At 44.3% G+C, this 19,453-nt stretch overlaps 1 protein-coding gene and 1 pseudogene across 4 annotated transcripts in view; both read right to left on the bottom strand.

The window, feature by feature from the left end:
* LOC311054235 overlaps nt 1-8,216 on the bottom strand; it is a 67,736-nt pseudogene extending 59,520 nt beyond the window's left edge. The window contains exon 1 of the transcript in view: nt 7,981-8,216. The product of the transcript in view is annotated as an uncharacterized misc_RNA (transcript). The remainder of the gene's footprint in view (nt 1-7,980) is intronic.
* Nucleotides 7,481-19,453, bottom strand: part of plxna2 (plexin A2) — a 211,741-nt gene continuing 199,768 nt past the window's right edge. The window contains exons 27-33 of one of the 3 annotated variants that reach the window (XR_014601560.1): nt 16,296-16,395; nt 12,890-13,080; nt 12,255-12,424; nt 11,823-12,035; nt 11,230-11,380; nt 7,804-8,367; nt 7,481-7,713 (exon numbers count right to left, since the gene is read on the bottom strand). Coding sequence is in view for 1 of the 3 variants with exons in the window: in XM_084068097.1 (XP_083924223.1) it covers nt 8,272-8,367; nt 11,230-11,380; nt 11,823-12,035; nt 12,255-12,424; nt 12,890-13,080; nt 16,296-16,395 (921 nt within the window). In the remaining 2 variants the exon portion in view is untranslated. Of the gene's footprint in view, nt 8,368-11,229; nt 11,381-11,822; nt 12,036-12,254; nt 12,425-12,889; nt 13,081-16,295; nt 16,396-19,453 lie in introns of all 3 variants that reach the window. The other 2 variants (XR_014601561.1, XM_084068097.1) reach the window with 2 other exon arrangements.

Genomic DNA, 19,453 nt, shown 5'->3' with positions numbered 1-19,453 from the left:
ACAGCCCCCCCCGCCCACACACACACACGCTGTTACACGCACGCACATGCGCACGCACCCAAACAACTCTATGACGTGCGCACACAAACACGACACGAACACGACACAAGCCCCGCCCCCCTCCCCCCCACATCAACACACACACGCACACACACACACACACACACGCACGCACGCACGCACACACCCACACACACACACACACACACACACACACACACACACACACACACACACACACACACACACACACACTATTACAAGCACGCACATGCGCACGAACCAAAAATAGATACATTTGTTTTCAATGCAAACGTCATTTCACTAATTTAAAAGTTAAAGAGAAGAAGTTAGCGAAATATATAACAGCAATAATAATAATAATAATAATAATAGACATACATTGTAATATTTATTTAACAATGAATATCAATGAATCAATTATATCAATACTGCAATTGTAGAAACACTCTGTTACAAGTACAAGTCTGGTAATGAAAATGTACTTGAGTAAAAGTACAAAAGTATCGGCATCAAAATATACTTAAAGTGTGGTAGATTGTTGATAGTATTACATTCTTCTCAGTTAGTAAAGTATGTTTACTAGGAGTACGTTTCAGGCAATTTCAAGTTGATTGGTAGTGACTTTTCTTTTGGTCCCTAACATTCATCGAGCTCTGGACTTAGTCATTTTTTTTCCGTTTCGGTAGTGACACTACCGAAACGAAGAAAAAAAAATGTTCCCCCAAAAACCTGTTAGGAGTACGTTTCAGGCAATTTAAAGTTGATTGGTAGTGACTTTTTTTTTGGTCCCTAACATTCATCGAGCTCTGGACTTAGTAATTTTTTTTCCGTTTCGGTAGTGACACAATGGTGTCACTACCGAAACGAAAAAAAAAATGGTTCCCCCAAAAACCTGTTATACGTTTCAGGCAATTTAAAGTTGATTGGTAGTGACTTTTTTTTGGGTCCCTAACATTCATCGAGCTCTGGACTTGGTCATTTTTTTTCCGTTTCGGTAGTGACACGTTAACTTAGCCTGGCAAAGTTTGTACCCTTTTCCCTTTAAATATCCATTGCCATTGACAATGTATTGGGCGCTTAAAGTTAAATATTTCAAAAACTACAAATCATTTCAAAGTAAAACATCTCAAGGATGCATGTCCACAGTAAGGTGGAATTTTTGAACTGTGAATGGAGTTTCTAGGTGAAAGTGTTTTTTTGAGGTCCCAAAACCTTCCATCCGCCTCCATTATAAATCTCTGAACTTTTAAAGGAGTACAATTCTAAAACTATGCAACATTTCAAAGATTCCTTTTCAGGCAAACATGTCCACGGTAAGATGAACATTTTAAAGCATAAATGAGGTTACTAGGCGTAAGTATGTAGTTGTAAGTCTGCCTTCAAATGTCCATTGCCGCATCGACAATGCATGGGGCGCTTAAAGTTAAATATCTCCAAAACTACAAATGATTTAAAAAAAAAAGTTTCTCAAGCATGCATGTCCACAGTAAGGTGGATTTTTGAACTATGAATGGAGTTTCTAGGTGAAAGCGTTTTTTTGAGGTCCCAAAACCTTCCATCCACCTCCATTATAAATCTCTGAACTTTTAAAGGAGTACAATTCTAAAACTATGCAACATTTCAAAGATTCCTTTTCAGGCAAACACGTCCACAGTAAGATGAACATTGTAAAGTATGAATGAGGTTACTAGGCGTAAGTATGTAGTTGTAAGCCTGCCTTTAAATGTCCATTGCCGCATTAACAATGCATGGGACGCTTAAAGTTAAATATCTCCAAAACAACAAATGATTTCAAAGAAAAAATCTCAAGCATGCATATCCACAGTAAGGTGGAATTTTTGAACTGTGAATGGAGTTTCTAGGTGAAAGTGTTTTTTTGAGGTCCCAAAACCTTCCATCCGCCTCCATTATAAATCTCTGAACTTTTAAAGGAGTACAATTCTAAAACTATGCAACATTTCAAAGATTCCTTTTCAGGCAAACATGTCCACAGTTTAAAGTATGAATGTTGTATTATATATATATAATATATAACTATAAATCTCTGAACAAGGATGCATGTCCACAGTAAGGTGGAAATTTTGGCTTCTGGGGGTCCCTGGCACAAAACATTTTCAGATGGGGGTCCGCGGCCAAATGTATATCAATTTAGGGGTCCTTGGCATGAAAAAGGTTGAAAACCACTGTTCTAAATGGCAGTGGTTCACAAACCTTTTAGCTCAAGAGTCTTGAGGCTTGGGTCCCGGCTCCCGGGGACACGTAAAATTTCTCTTTTGGGTCTTGAGTCCCAAGACTCAAGAAAGACCCAAAGAGTCTTGAGTCGAGACCCAGGCTCCCGGGGAGACATCAAATTTCTCTTTTGGGCCTTGAGTCCCAAGAATCAAGACCCAAAAAAGAAATTTGATGTCTCCCCGGGAGCCTGGTTCTTGACTCAAGACCCAAAAGATAAATTTGATGTCTCCCCGGAATCATACGAGGAAGTAAAATGTATAATAAGCAAGAAAGGAAATGTCAGACATTTTTCATAATATAAAAAAAAAAATCTTTAATATATTATCAAACATCTAACAACAATATGAACTAGTGTTAACAGAGTGACAATGACATATCACATGAGTCATTGTGAAACAATTATGATTCATTCACACTCTATTTCAGTAATATAATTAAATTGATTATATCTTATTGTATTTATTTCATTTTATTTGAATGCAGGGTCATTAAAATGAGTCCACATACAAACACATGTGTTGAATTAACTGTGGAAAAACTTGAAGAACAAGGCACGTGACTGGATTAAGTAAGCTTGGCTGTTAGCCTGGTCCCTACCAGGCTAACTTCACAGCTAAATTTCCATGGCAAATAAAGTAGGATTGCGTACATTTTTTTTTCATGAAATCGAGTCATGGATAAACTTATCCAGGGTGCTCTGGCTAAACTAATCTGGCAAGGTAATTCAGCTTTCATGAAACCGATTCATCGCTAATCCTGGCTAAATCAAACCAGGATAGATGTTAAATCCAGGCTTAACCCCTAATTCTGCTTTCGTGAAATAGGCCCCTGGTTGCTTATTTCTCTCACAAAATCTGGCAACACTGAGAACCAGCTCCACTGAGGAAGTGTATGCTATGCAAAGCAACTGTCAAGTGATGTTGTGTTTGCTACGCCACAACATGAAAAGTCTATTCATGTTGTGTTTGCTACGCCAGAGAGTAAGTAAAGTCTATGTTGTGTTTGTACGTAAAATCTATTTGAACGACATCAACTGTGTGGTACTTTAGTACAGTGGTTCCAAACTAGGGGTCGGGACCCCTAGGTGTATACAGGGTATCTTCACACTCTAAAAGGTTCTGACACTGTGGGAGCCAACCCACAGTGTCAGTTTGCTTGCCACTATTTCCGGGTGCCTGACGCAGTGCCCCTACCAGCCTCATCCTTCTCTCTCTGACTTTGCCTGTGACCCGTGGTAGGTCCCCGTAGAGGGGTGCCATTCGTAGGATCGTAGCGTTCTTGTGTAGACTCCATCCAGGGCCCTTTCCTGTCGTGCTGTGAGGGTCCATGTCTCAGCCCCATACAGCTGTACTGACTCCACTGTAGCTATGAATAGCCGCCTCTTGAGGTCTTCTCCCATGTCTGATTTCCACGCTCTCCTCATCCCATGCAGCGCATTCCAGGATACTTGAACAGTACATACAGTACAATACACAGGTATGTACAGCACATACAAGTATATGTACAGTATAGTATAACAGACAAAGAGTCTCATTACAATAGTTTTGCTTTGCGGCTCAACTTTATACATTATACAGGAATTATAGTGTGTATCATCAAAATAGGCCATACTATACCACATATTGTTTTTGTTTTGCAAAATGTGTCTTGCTCTTCCAAACCATCAAAGAGAACAGGGGGACTTTTCTTCCAGCGACCCCAAGAATGACAGGAATCCAGATTTTGTCTCTATGCAATTTTTAACCAGCAAAGTTTATTTATATATAACAACAGTACAAAGTGAATCCTTGGCTTGCAAAATAGGTGTGCTTCATATTTACAATAGGTACACAATAATATATTATCATAACAAAACCAAAGCAAATAAAAAAAACAAGAACAACCTTTTTTTAAATACTTTAACTTTCTTACAATTTTCACAACACTTTTATAAAACAACAAGAACAGACAGCCATTATTATTATCATTATCATCATCATTGTCATCAGTAACTATTTTACAGAACTCCAGTGTCTACAAAGGGTTTCTCTAAATGTGTTTAAAATGGAAGAATAATTATTTCATACGCAGGGATATCTTGAGAGTAATACGTTGATCTGGTTCTTAATAATACCTCCATTGGATGACACAAAGACAAAAAAGGAAATGATGAATTCATGTTTTTTTGTTTTTTTTCATACAGGAAATGACATGACCCGGTCAAGCAACAAGGCTGTCTTTACGGCAAGATGTTACACTGAGAGCAGAAAAAGTGCACGAAATATCTTCAATGTAATGTTCTGTCCGTATTGTCAAAGGTGTTAAAGCACAAGCCTCACACACACACACACACACACACACACACACACACACACACAGAACTTTTCAAATTAAATTCTGCGCTGCAGAATGGTAAACGTAAAACGCAACTTTCTGTTGCAGTGACTGAAATAAAGGTATACATCATGAAAATGAGCTGCTTTCTAAAACAGAATAAAAAAATAAAAATTCTCAGAAAAAAAGAAAGAAGGTGCACTCAGCTGTGATGTAAGACATGTACATGTACAGTAGCCTTTATGTGGGGGCTAATTAGACATGTGGAAAACCAGGCTGAATAAAAGGATCGGATCAGGCCACTTGCAGCAACCCAAAACAAGACATGGAGGGAGACATAGCGGATTCACTATCCGACTGCGTCAAATTAAAACCATTCCGTTTCAGCCCCTCTGGGTAGATTCACAATTCTCAACATTAACGGAGCTTGTCCAACTAGAGCATGGACTCTGAAACGTGCGCATGCAAAAGAGGCATCGAGGTCCATATTAAAACTTGTTTTTTTAAGCGCTTTCGCAGACAAACATTTGAGGTACGGTATGAGGATACAATTCTCTTCGCTGAAATAGGGAAGACCTTAGTCCAAAGGAAGAAGATTCATGGTTGTGTACTGTATATGCATTTGTTTGTGTGTACTGTACCTACAGATGTGCTTAGGTGCTTGTCACAGGAGAACACTCGCCCCTCCCTTCTTCCCTCACTGGGTGGACACAATAATAGAATGTCAATCATGAACTTGCCCTACATTTCTCTTCGACTGTTATTTTGCTGTTTTCTTTCTTTCCTTCCAATCTCCTGATCATTCTGTGCACACAACTGGCTCAGATCAAAGAGATGCTTCAAAGCCAGAGCAGGAAACTAGAGCTAAAGGGCTTCTCTCTTGCTTCTCTCTCCCCCTATCTCATTGCTGCTCCCTTCTCTCAAACACCTCAGCGGCATCTGCCTGGCTTCGTTGGCCTGTGCTCTCTTCACCTCTCCTTTGACTTGATCATATGCAGGGCGCAGCTATTCATGTAGTGGTCAGGGGCAAAGTGCCCACAGTAAACTCCTCAGTGTTTAATTTAATTCTGTGTAAAAATGTAAAAATGGACCCATACGGGCCCACCCAGGATTGAACCGTGAAGTAGTGGAATTTGGGAGGGCAGTGATGAAGTCAGCCAAATGATGCCAACCGGTCAGACGGATTAGACTATGAAGATCAGAAGCAGTGGACTGTCTAAGGCCACGGAGAAAGAAGCACCTTTTGCCGAACCTACTGGTGTTTGATCTCACTGTGTCTGCATATGACTGCAGTACTCTGGGCATGCCTCGAATAATACTACTACGACCGGTTTTCAAGTACTTGATGTAAACAACAAGCAAACATACGGTATACTACTATATCTATCTCTGCAGAAAATGAAATCACCAATCCAGCAAGCGAAATCTACAGTTTGTGGTCATCCAGCTGCAAGTATTTGAAGGTATAGATTAGATAGATAGATAGACCTCTAAGCTCGTGACTGTTCGGTTTTGGTCGAGAGACTTAGTAACCCTTGAACCACATTAGTTACACAAAGCCATCTTTAATGGGCAATGTCTTCATCGGGTGTTTGGAATGTCTTTTGTCTTGTCATGAAAAAGTCACTCTCAAAAACAACCAATTAGACAGAGCTGCTGTCTACAGAGCCTGCTTGCGGTTTGTACCTTGTGCAAGTTTTAAACTTGCATCTCATCCTTCCATGTGTGGGACCTTTTGCCACAATGTACTCTCCACTTCAACATGAGAGGTTTGCTCCCTCTATAAAGCATAAACCGATTCTGACACATCAATTAATAAGTTAAAACAACAGGTTCTTTTGGCACTTTGTCAAACTAGATCTATACGGGCTCCTTATTGTCTGTGCGAAGAACTTGGTGGTGAGAGTGGTCCTGTGGAACTCGCATCAGCTTAGCATCTCAAACCGGGCCAACTTGAGCTGGCATGACTCATTGGCACTTTAGAAAACAAAGATGGACCCTTAGAACACTTCTGATGTGTGATACCATGCATGCAGAATACACACATATTCGATCAAGTCCCTAAAGCGATACAAACAGTGGTTATATAATGGAGAGTTTCAGCATAAAGCCATCGGTGGCCTTAGTCCTGCTAGCTAGACAGGACTGTTGTCTAGTCTCCGGTTATATGGTAGTTGTACGTACGAGTGGCGGAGTCACACCAGGGATGGCCATGAGGCAGACTATAGACTGTACACACTCTCTTACAGTAGAGAGGGATTTGGTATTGGGTTCTAATGATCTTTAGGAAGGAGTTGGACAATAAGGAAGTGGGGCCTGGGACGGAAGAATGGGGATGTTCATTTCACTAATTCTACTCAACTATCTATAGAGCTCAGTTCAACTGAAACCCAATTTGTTTGCAAAAACCAAAACAAACAAACAAAAAAAGAAAAAAGAAACAGACCAACAAAAAACACATATGCATTTGTAAATTCACATACATTGTTTGACAAGTATCAACCGGTACATACACAGACGACCTACACTGCTGAGGAAAGTTTTGAACACCAGTGTGATGCTGGTTTGAGGTCATAAAGCCTAACTACACCATACATTATTACCAGGACACACTTTTAGTCTTTAGGTGCCCACAAGCATGCTGGTTGACCCTTGACTTCCCAAGAGCAAGCGGCGTTCCACTGACTCTGACGAGATGAGGACGTAATTTCATGATTTCCTGTACACTTCTGCCTGGATAAAGAAGCGGAAGGTTCTTGTCAATTTCACGTGAAGCAGCAGTCTTATATAACCTGTGGACCTATCTGATGAGGACAGGGAGCAAGAAAAGACGTGAGCCATGCCATGTATTATCACCCCCCTCCAACCACCCGCCTTCACCCCCAACCCACCCCTCACTCCGACATGTCCAATGTCTTTAAATATCAAAGCTCAGGGGGCTGTGGATGTTTTAAACTACAACTGATAGGATTTCAACGTACGTCGTACAAAAATAAAAATCTGAACGCAAACTCGAGATGCTTTTGTCTCTTTCTTTTGAGTCCATTCCACTTTCAGATGCGAGTCACAGACGGAGTGGAGAATAAATGATTTATTTTCCCCACCTCCCATTTGCTTGCACACACAAGCCTCCCAGAATGTCTTCTAAATCCACACACACACACACACACACACACACACACACACACACACACACACACACACACACACACACACACACACACACACACACACACACACACACACACACACACACACGCACACGCACCCGCGTTGCATACACACTGCACACTGTCCAGGCAAGCTGAAAGAACGTATCCTCCTTTGAGAGGAGAAAACAAACAAAAGAAAAATGACTTAAAAGCCATGTTGTTTCCTGCGTATGCAGGGCTGAGCTCACTTCCTTATGACAACACCAGCTCTAAGCTCCAGTGGGGCTTCTGGTCCAGGGTCTGGGCCCATAGCAGGGTCTGGGCCCATAGCAGGGGTCCCTCAGGGCTGATGTTATCATTGCAGGAGGAAGGAGGATCGAAAAGCAGTTGATTGTGCGTCAGTCGGTCTGTCTGTCCGTCCGTCTGTCTGTGGATATCGAGGTCCCAGGTCCCGGTCCATGGTTCTGCAGCTCCCATGGTGAGAGGTATGGTCATGTGGGGACCCTTTTGGGTGGTCCTGTGGAGCCTGAGATCCACTCTATACTCTCTTTCAGCTCTCCAGGGACATGGCTGAGATGAGCTGCTCCACCTTGTAGGCCAGCTTCTGCTTCTGTGCCTGTTCGTCCTGCTCCAAGGCTGCTGTGATCTGGGGGGGGGGGGGGGGGGGAGACGAGCAGGACAGGTCTATCATAAACCTCAGACAAACATCAGACTTGATGCAGCAATGATGATCTTCATTATAAGACAATAATACTGTAATAACCTTTATTAGATCAATACAATAATTACACTATTTGTTTCCATACTGTTAAGGTACTATACTTTAAGGTACTATAATTCGTTTTTTTATTCCCTACACAAGACATATACTGTATATAAGGGAAAGGCAATACATATAGCTGCCTTTGTCAAAGAGAGTGGTACAAAATCGAGGAGCACTTAATCCATTGAATCCGGGAACGCATCTACAAATGTCTTCTAAATCCTAACAGGTTTCTGAAAAACGTACGTTTCTATATCAGTGGTTCTCAAACTTTTTCATGTCAAGGACCCCCAAAGTTATATGAATTTGGCCGCCCACCCCCATATCAAAATATTTAGTTCCAGGGACCCCCAGAAGCAAAGATTCGAGTTACAAATGTTCGCTTTAAAAATACATGTATTCAAAAATAGCAGATCTACAAGCTCATAGCGCGGCACTCAGTGCCGCGCTATGAGCTTGTACATCTGCTATTTTTGAATAGCCAAAGTATAAAATAATGGTTAGAGTGGTTACACAGATGCGTTCCCGGATTGAATGGGTTAATAGCCTTTCCCGTTTCATCTTGTGCATCCCTTTCTGTAAATGTGGCATTTGTCAAGTCTGTTTCAAAGGGGATTGAGACAGGGTCTCTCCTCTCTGCACTCTCGTCTGCCATGTCAGCCCTACTCTAAGTCAGGGTGACAGTGACACACACAGCGGTTGCTTTTGTCATGTGAACATCAAACACACACACACACACACACACACACATAAAAAAAAGAATTCCCAGAGAGATCAATAAAGTTTGCACTCATGTGGATCTCTCTGTGCTCAGACTCAACACTCATTCCTGCATGTATGTGTTGCGCTGTATGTTCACAAATGTGATGACATTCTATTTGATCACCTGAATGTCATTCTTTTATGTCAAATATGCAGCCTGTAGTGTTAGAATTCGGTCAGTCAAGAAAGTACTGTAGGTTACCAACAGTCATGTAACAGTACATGATAGTTGGTAACCTGGTACCAACTATAGATGGTTCATGTGCTTCTCTCTAGCTCCAATAAAGCCTACAGAGAGATTTGAGCACTTAAAACTTATTTGGGGCTCAATTTTCAAAACCTTTTCAAATGTCTTCAAAGCGAATATAGCAGATCTACAAGCTCTGAGCTTGTAGATTGGCATTTTTGGCAACTTTTACGTGACACTGTCACTCCCTTTTCATTAATTTATGAAAATAAAATGAAATACGGAGATAGCCTAGAAGACTTCTGGGTTGCAGTGCCTCTGCCTCCCTTCACATCCAGCGTCATGCATTTTCACATGTTTTTGGTCCAGCGCAGCAAGGGGGCTAGTTTGGCAGATAGTCTGCAATCTGCCCACCGTCTTCCTCTCATCTACTTAAGTGCTCTTAGAGCCTGGCAGCAAAGCGGAGTTGAACTCCGCCCCACCTCCTCCTTCCTCTCCTTCTCATCGTCAGGACCCAATGGCAATCTATTATTAATCCGCAGCAGTGTATGCAGGTGCCATCTCCCAAAATCCATTTAAGTACTATGCTGGCCGGTTAGCCCGCCTCATAGCCTTGTGAGAAAGGCTGAGCAGGAACAAACAAGTGTCAACGACGTTTAAGTACTTTAGGCTGGGAGAGAGAGAGAGGCAGAGGATGTGTGTGTGTGTGTGTGTGGGTGTGGGTGTGGTGTGTGTGTGTGTGTGTGTGTGTGTGTGTGTGTGTGTGTGTGTGTGGAGTGCTTTTGTCGTGTCTGCCTGCGTTTAATGCAAGAGAGAGCTAGGGAATTAGAGGATTTTACTGCCTACATTTTACCATGTAGGCCATAGGCGGCGGGTAATGAAGGCTAGGGTAGGCTAAGCCTTCCCAAATGTTATCCTGGATTTTTTTTTAAATTGAGCAAATTATATATAATAAATGTGCGCAGCATTATTTAGGCTACTATATATTGTGTGTGCTGTCGCTGCAGCCCCCTGGTCAATATCTAACCCTAACCCTAAAACCGAAATAAAGTAACCAAAAAGTAACTTTATCCGGTAAACCCGAAAAAAATGGCACGCGCGGGAGGGGGACACATGCATGTGTCCCGTATCAGCCTTCCCAAATGTCGGGCTCACCCGCCGCCTATGATGTAGGCAGACGGTCGGGCATGTCGTTATCGGTGTCAATGTTCAAAATCCTTCTTGTTTTTTCATAACCCCCACCCGCATACATTTTTAAATCTATAATTTTAAATAGCACCACTATTTTTAAAGTACAAAATAAGTGCTTAAAGGGGAGAGAGTGTCACAGTTCAAGAAAGGCTGACAGGGTCACACTGGGAGGGAGAGAGCAAGACATGGGTCGAAAGAAAGCGAGAAAGAGGGAGAGACATTGAGGGAGTAGGCAACATAAAGGTCAGTGTAATGTTTCCCAGTGGAGGAGTAGACATGCGCGGTAGAATGTCTCCATAACTGCTCACCCTCTCTTTCTCTGCTCCCTTTTTATGCTTACGGTGATCTGACAACGTGTGTTTGTGTGTGTGTGCTTGCGTGCGTGCGTATGTGCGTTTTCTACCATGAGAGCCCTATATAACATACTGTGCTCTGTAACACAGCTCAGGGGAACAGATAAGAGTGGCCTGCTGAGAGCTTTCGTCTGTACTCTCCACATCAGACATGGAGCCCCATCAGGCCCCGGCTCTAACTAGACCTCTGGGCTTTCTGAAGCCTCTCCGCGCTGACATTTTTGTCCCACGTGCGACCGCAGCGCCACCCACCTCCTCGCTGTACTTGCTGACGTAGGAGTAGATCTCGTTGAGGGCGCTCAGCATGTTGAACTCCGTTGAGTGGAGTCGAGCCTGTTCTGCTAAGTAGGCGTTCATGTCCTGGTCGCTAATGGCCGGCAGGCGGTTGATGTCAGCGTAGTACCTGGGAGACGACACGCACAAGGACACAAGGACGCCACACTTAAAAAGGTCCAGGTCTCGAAAAATTCTAACGTTATAGGAACGAGAGGAGAAAGTTAAAGGCTCAGTGACCTCCCATCCACACACACACACACATGTTGTGTCTTTAACCGTGTGTGAGTGTCAGGATACAGCAGTACCGTGCTTTTATCACTTGAAGTAAAGGCTTGCATCTATGCTCTTACTGTTTCCTGTCTACTGCACCAGGTAATAGCATAGATAATAATTTTACTATGCAGACATCAACTTTTACAACAGTTATAAAGAGGATAATGGATATCTGGGGACAAGGAAAGCTTTTAAGACACTTTGGTTAGTGGAGGAAGTAGATTGGCAGGGATGATGATGATGGTGATGATGATGATAATACATTCCTTTACAATAATAATAGAGTTGTCTCTTACCTCTCCACCCAGCTCTTGTAGTTGGGGATGTCCTTGGCGTAGAGCAGCTTATTGGATGGGGAGTCTTTGCCCAGGCGGTGTTCTGAGGTGGAGCAAGAGTCCATGAAAGTCTGGGCTACCACGGACAGACATGCGTCCGTGATGCTACTCTTATGGATGTCGAACACAAACTGCGGGTTCTTGATCACATTAACCCAAAAACGCAATGGAAGGCTGGAGAGAGGAGTGGAGGGACAGACAGAAACAGATGCAGAGAAACAGGACACTTGGTCAGCACACACCCTTGGTGAGGGAGATAAGCAGCTATGCTGTACAAAGACGTAAGAAGGATATGGATTTATCATGTGTCTCACAAAAAAACACGAACCTTAGGTCTAAGTCGAACACGAAGTCTTACAATGCCAACATATTGTATACAGTATCTGCTCTCACCAGTTGCTCTTCCATGTGTGGCGTACATCCGTGTCATGGATGCCATGTTTGTCCGCCTGCTCATCCAGGAAGTCAAACATGTATTTGATGGCGAGGGGCAGAGCGCTCCCCCGGTGGACTGTGCTGAAGAGCGTTTCGAAAAGGTCATCAACGAACTTCTGCAGCGTACCCTGAGAGAGTACAAAAGAGGAGAGCTTTCAGTAAAAACCAGGCCAAAATGTATGTTTTATCTGTCAGTAGATAAGATGATGTCTATACCAGTGGTTCTCAAACTTTTTTCATGTCAAGGACCCCTAGTTTGATATGCATTAGGCTATGGACCCCCATTTGATACCATTTTGATCTCTGGGACTCAAATCTACACTAGTATCATCTGTGTTAATTCACCTCTGAGAGAGTACAAATGGACCTGTTAAGAATCCTTTGGTTCCATTTGTACACCCTTTGTACATAAGCGTCTTTTTGGTTCCTAACTATCAATGATTTGGCTGGGGACCACCTGGAACCCCTTCAAGGACCCCTGGGGGTCCCCGGACCCCACCTTGAGAACCACTGGTCTATACAGTACACTCTACTAAAAAAGTTACCCAAGAGCTTTGACTCTGAGGGTATGGTACGGTGTAGCATTTCGGTACCTTTGTAGCTAGCAGCCTGGTCAGGTAGATCTCGGAGACCATCTTACTTCCGCGGTCTCCCTCTTTCTGGTCCCCATGTTCGTGGTTCTTCACCAGGTGCCACACCTTGACCCCGCTCTCCAGGTCTGGTGTGATCATGGGGGCCCGTGAGCGCAGGCTGTCAGGACTGCCTGTGTAGCGGAACGATGAGTCTGTCCATGGGAGGGAGAGGGAGGAAGAGCTTAAACTACAGCGGTTACCTAAGCCCACCCCCCAGGCACTGCATCATGCAGTAACATGGGTTCACACATACAGAAGCACATAGTATATATGTATGTATGTATGTATGTATGTATGTATGTGAGTATGTGTGCAGTCAAACACTCTCTCTCTCTCTCTCTCTCTCTCTCTTTCTCATTCTCCCTTTGGTTCTCTCTCTCTCATTTGCACTTCTCCTTTGCCGCTTGTTGTAATAACGGTTCATGTACCTCTGAGCTGTGTTTGCAAAGGAAATTGCAGTGCTGGATAATTTCTTATTATTGCACAGTAATGAAGGGCGGGGGGCAGCAGTGTTTCCCTCATATCCGATGCATGTTAGCTCTACAAGTCCTGGCCAGTGCCCATGATGGATGAAAAGAGTGGCCTCTCTTGATATCTCATCAGAGAGAGCTAGATGTGCAAAAAAAAAGAGACCCCTATTCTCCTCTCGTTCACTCTTTCATTTGATTTGACTATTTCTTTCTCTCTTTCTTTCTGCCACCAATCCTCATCTGCACTGAATGAGACGTGGCTTTGCCTGGACCCTCTTAAAAAGCATTCCATAATTGGCTTCCCGTGCCCTCATTGTCCCGGCACCACGTCCAAATTGCCTCAGTCACACTCTTTAATCAATGCATCAAAAGATGTGTAATATGTTAAGCACTGCAGCCATCCTTACACCTCCATACACCTCACCCCCCCTCCTCCAGTCCTCCTTCTGTCCTCTCATCCCCCTCTTCTCTCATTTTTCCCTTCCTCCTTTTGACACGGATGGATGATGCGCTGGTCTCTCTCTCTAACTAGCAGGTGTCTCCTTGTGGTGGAGGGCTCTCTCTGGGCGGGGAGGGGGGGGGCTTTCTGGTAGTCGCTGAGGATCTGACTCTTGGCTTCAAAAGGCCATGGCGCAGACGAGCAATAAAGCCCATTCCACTTTACCATTACGGTAAGGGGGGGGGGGGGGGCACCTGGGAAACAGACCTGTAGGCTGTAGGCGTGCGTGCGTGCATGTGAGTGTGTACGTGCACGTGACAGCATGGCAGATTGAGGTCTCAAATCCCAGTTTAATCCAGTCACCGGCATCCTGCTGCTCTGCGGCCCCTCATTTCTCCCTATACCCCGCACCCCACCAGCACACACGCACCTCCTTCCCTCACTCTCCCCAGCAATCCTTCACTCCAAGACATGGCCAGGCAGTGTGTGTGTGCGCGTGTATGCGTGCCTGTGTGAGCGTGCATGTGTGTGAGTGTGAGTGTGTGTGTGTGTGTGTGTGTGTGTGTGTGTGTGTGTGTGTGTGTGTGTTTGTGTGTGTGTGCGTGCATGCGCGCCTGCGTGCACGTGCATGTGCGTGAGTGCGTGTGTGTGTGTGTGAGTGGGTGGGTGGGTGAGGTGGGGTGTTTGCTGGTGAATCTTGGTGCTTGAGGGCTGTGGCGGTGTAAATTGCGGCAAGATGCTAAGTGCTGAACGTTAAATTGATATGAATCAATCAGCGGGTTGTCGAGGTGCAGCTGTTGCTCGCTGTGCTGGCCCGTGATTGATGAAGGGACCCCGGCTCGTGCCAGCCCAGCGTCTGCTTCCTTGTGCCACACACAACTGCACAAACACACAACTGCACTGGCCGTGCAAGCTCTCCCAATGCGAAAGAATGCTAAACTAAAAACAAAAAAAGAAGAGAGCTAGACTGTCCCTTCTATGGCTCATTGTGAATTCATGACTTTGGTAAAATATTCAGCACTCTGCTCTTTGTAATAAAGCAGACTGCAGAGCTGCCCGCCGCCACCCCCCCCCCCCCCAGTAACAAAGAGTAACTTGGGTTCGTGAGCATGTAAATACTCTGTAGGTGTGAGAGTAAATGCATTAGTGGGGAGAATTAACGTGGCAGCTTCATAATGTGTGCAGTTAGAGGGAGTCTTCTCTTCTTCTCCCACATAAAAATACTTCTTCATGGCTGTTCCGTTCTTTATTTCTGTCATTCCATCCTTCTCTCCTGCAATGGATGCACTGGTTCCATCATGAGAGTAGCAATGGGTGGGAGGCGTTGGCATTAGCTCATGTTTCTAGGTAGCAACAAGGCAGAGTTTTATCCTTCTACCTCCTGTCCTGATAATTACCCATGCTCACACTCCCTTTCTCCATTTTGTGCAAAGTATCGGTCACAGCGAATAATTAGCAATCACAAGTTGCCCGTGGCCCTGCCGTGTGTGTCTGGCGTACGACCAGATGGGGCGCCCTGTGGCACAAAGCGTGATGCCACCAACCGAGGGAGCTAATGTGTGTGTGTGTGTGCGTGTGTGTGTGTGCGTGCATGTGTGTATGTTCTTATGTGTGTGTGCACATATGTCAGTCCACTGCGTCCTGGCCCAAGGCACAGTCTGCCATCTCCATTATAATGGTTTCAAAGAAAAAACAAACAGGAACACAGCCCCATCAACATTACCTCCAATCGGCTACATCCACCCCTCCCCTCATCCTCCTTCCCAATGCCCTCCCTTCCATTCCACTACCTCCCAAGCAGAGCCCAGGCCTGATCTGCAAAGTAAACTGCATCACATGCAGTCGGGGGTGAGTGGGGGGCTGTGAGAGAGAGAGTGTGTGTGTGTGTGTGTGTGTGTGTGTGTGTGTGTGTGTGTGTGTGTGTGTGTGTGTGTGTGTGTGTGTGTGTGTGTGAGTAAGAGAGAGGGAGAGAGGGAGGCTGCAAACAAAGCCTCTGCAGCAAAAAAAAAGTGGCTGCAAAAAGAAGCAGCCATCACTTTAGGGAGAGGGGATTTGGCTTTGTTTGGAAATGACACACACACACACACACACACACACACACACACACACACACACACACACACACACACACACACACACACACACACACACACACACACACACACACACACACACACACACACACACACACACACACACACACACACACACACACACTCACTCTGATCATCCTAATGTGGTTGCATGGCACCTGGCCCATGACAAAATGTTAACGTTACAACAACAGGGATACACTCAACGTCGGATGGAATTAGGTGCCGATTGCAGCCCGCTATTAACTCGACAATCGCTGCATTAGGAAAAAATGCTAATAGGCACGATGACACCTGGTGTTTGAGGGGAGGCGACATCGTGGTCAGGAAGAAATGGCCGTGGCGTGCAGCCTTTAATAACTCACCGTATCGGCTGATGGAGGTGCGTGATATGCTTGCTGAGGGGGGGATGTTGTATGACGAGGTCTGTTTGGGGACCAATGCCACCACACAGCGGTCCGATACCTGAAGGGAAGAGACACATAACATAACATCATTATTTTGGGGGGACTGTCATGTTTCCACATTGAATCGAAGGTTTTCACAGTCCTCTGTGACACCGCTTTCAAAACCAAATTGTATAATGTGAATGCAAAACATTGAAATTCTGCCGTCATTTGTTTCAAAAGTTTATCCCAAGCCAAACTTTCCTATATGGATACATAACTATTTCTGACAGCAAATGCACAATACTTATGGTTTGTAAGATAGCAATGCAACACAGCTCTGTTTACACATTTAATTGTACATTACATTGTTTTGTTCCACTTTTGCTTTGGCAATGTAAATGTATGTTTTATCATGCCAATAAAGCCCCTTGACAGAGACAGAGAGAGAGAGAGAGAGAGAGAGAGAGAGAGAGAGAGAGAGAGAGAGAGAGAGACAGAGACAGAGACAGAGACAGAGACAGAGAGAGACAGAGACAGAGAGAGAGACAGAGAGATATGAAGAACACCAGGCAGGAACACTCTCACTGTCTTCTCGTGTACTTTTCACTCCTTCAAAGGAAATTCAGTCTGGCAGAGAGAAGGCAGATGAGGAGAGAGATTGATGTATGAAAGATGCAGATGCTTCCATCTCATGTGGCTCTATGGTGGCTGTATGGTCCATTTAGTGTGGTCCATGTAGAGCTCTTGGCTCCATAAATGTTCACACTCATTTCAACTATATTGAGGCACCTATATGATTCCTTCTAGAGAGAGGAGTAGCAGCATTATAGCCAAGTTTTCATCTATGTGTAATGGACCTCCATCGTCACCGGCTATTGCTGGAGTGTAAACCCATTCCCAGCTAAGCGGAGGAGTTTAAATTCCCTTTCATGTGGCTAGACGAAAGCACAAACACTTTCACTGCACAATTACATTTTTTGCCATTACGCTGTGATTATCCATTAGCACGCACACTTCACAAAAAAATGCATGTTTCACAAAAAAAAAGACAACACAGCCAAGAAAACTTTCCACCGCCCTTTCGTAAGCCAAAACAACACAGAGCTAGTTGGCTGGCATTTACAGCGCACCCCAGAGGAAGGATTTCTGCATCAGAACCCCGCGAACAAAGACCGACGAGCCACAAGTGCAGTGAAAAAGCCAAGTGCTGGGCTCAGAAACCCCCTCAAAGGTTCTACTGTAATTCTTCTGTTTTATTTGATCTGTAGGAGCAATAGACTGGCTGTTAGTCTGGGGGTGGGTCTGCTGGTGGCGGTGCTGGGTCACAGAGCTCCTCACTCGCTAATGATGTTGCCGGCCTGCGGCTCTGTGATGTAGCGGCCTCTCACCAGCCATCCACCTCAACGCCCCGCACCCCCCCCCCCCCCCAACTAATCTCAGTTGCACCATTAGCTGTTGTTGTGGGCGGAGGGGGGGGGGGGGGGGGGGGGGGGGGGGGTGGTTGTCTGCCACACAGTCCTTCACATAATCGCCGTACTGGAGAGACACTTGAATGTGGTGGTGATGGTGGTGGTAGGGGCCTGGAGTGAAAAGACTCTTGGAAGTCTTCATTGCAGATGCATCTGTAGCTTGTTAACCCATTAAGACCGGGAAAGCAGTGTCATTTTAGATTTCTTTGGCTATTAAAAAATATTTTGTTCCAGGGACCTCCAGAAGCAAAGATTTGAGTTACAAATACTAGCTTTAAAAAATATATATTCAAAGATTTGCAAAAATAAAATCAAGATTTTTCAAAAATATCAGATCTATAATCTACAAGAACTTGGTGCTGCACTATGAACTTGTAGATCAGATATTTTTGAATAGCCAAAGTATAAAATGATGGTTATAGCTAAAATCTAAAATGACACAGATGCGTTCCCGGATTGAATGGGTTAAGAGAGAAATAGGGGTATAGAATACCGGCCATCCACCTGCCAGTCGACAACCCCTCTCTACCTTAAACCACCTCATCTCTGCGAACACACACACACACACACACACACACACACACACACACACACACACACACCCTCTTCCCAAAAGAACGTCTCAGATCAGTCAGGGATTCTGCAGTTATTCCTGTGACAGAATTTCACCGCAGAGCATGAAATAACCTCTCTCCCTCTTCCTCCCCTCCATCTTTCTCTCTCTCACTGTCTCTGTCTCTGTCTCTCTCTCTCTCTTTCTCTCTCTCTCTCTCTCTCTCTCTCTCTCTCTCTCTCTCTCTTTCTCTCTCTCTCTCTCTCTTCACATTATGTGGCTGACAGGGAGGCTATAGCAAAGATGGGTGCTTGTGATAGAGTAAATGATTGAAGGCGTGCGGATTCGCCCTTCAGGGATAATCCAGCGCAGAGGCTGATAACGGCCAGGTGAGATAAGGGGGCTGTGGGCTCGGCCCCATGATAAGACCTTCCATCAGACGGACCAGACTGGAACGTGGTCAGGCCTCTATCTCCCATCAGAACCTCCAGCCCATCACAGGACCACATGCTTTCAGATCACAGTTCTTATTACACCTGCCCGGCCCCTGGCCCTTAACTTATGGTTAGGGTTGTACATTTCCAGCTCTGTTCAGAAATGCATTTCAGCATTTTCGAATTATTTTATTCTGAAACGTTTTGTGTGTTAAAAATTGAGTGATAGGATTTAATCCAAATCATAACTTTTGCAGCCAGATATGTTTGTGCATTATGAGGAATTTGTGTGAGTGGTGATGGTGTCTCACACTGAAGTAAGAAGAAACCTTTTTATAATAGATTGAATTTTCAATTATTTACCACTATTTATTGTGTCTGTGTCAAAAACATAGTGTTGACAACTGACAACCTATTTCCAAATCTGTTAAGGAATTCACACGTCAACAAGATGACAGGGTTTGAAAGTGTTCTTTAAGGGCGTGATGAAGGACCTCAAAAAATACATTTTTGTCATTGATTCTGGCATGTAAAAGTAAAAGTAAAAGTGTCAATCTATTAATTTGTAACTCAGAGAGTGTACAAATGGAACAAAACTGGTTTGGTTCCATTTGTACAATATCAGAGTTAAATTAATACTCAGGATTTCACGTTATATGAGGACAGGGTGTGAACACA

The sequence above is a fragment of the Gymnoscopelus microlampas genome, assembly GCF_963454915.1.
Source record: "Gymnoscopelus microlampas genome assembly, chromosome: 10".
NCBI classification, from domain to species: Eukaryota; Metazoa; Chordata; class Actinopteri; order Myctophiformes; family Myctophidae; genus Gymnoscopelus; species Gymnoscopelus microlampas.
The sequence above is the reverse complement of the archived record's forward strand: the minus strand, read 5'-3'. Positions and strand labels throughout refer to the sequence as shown.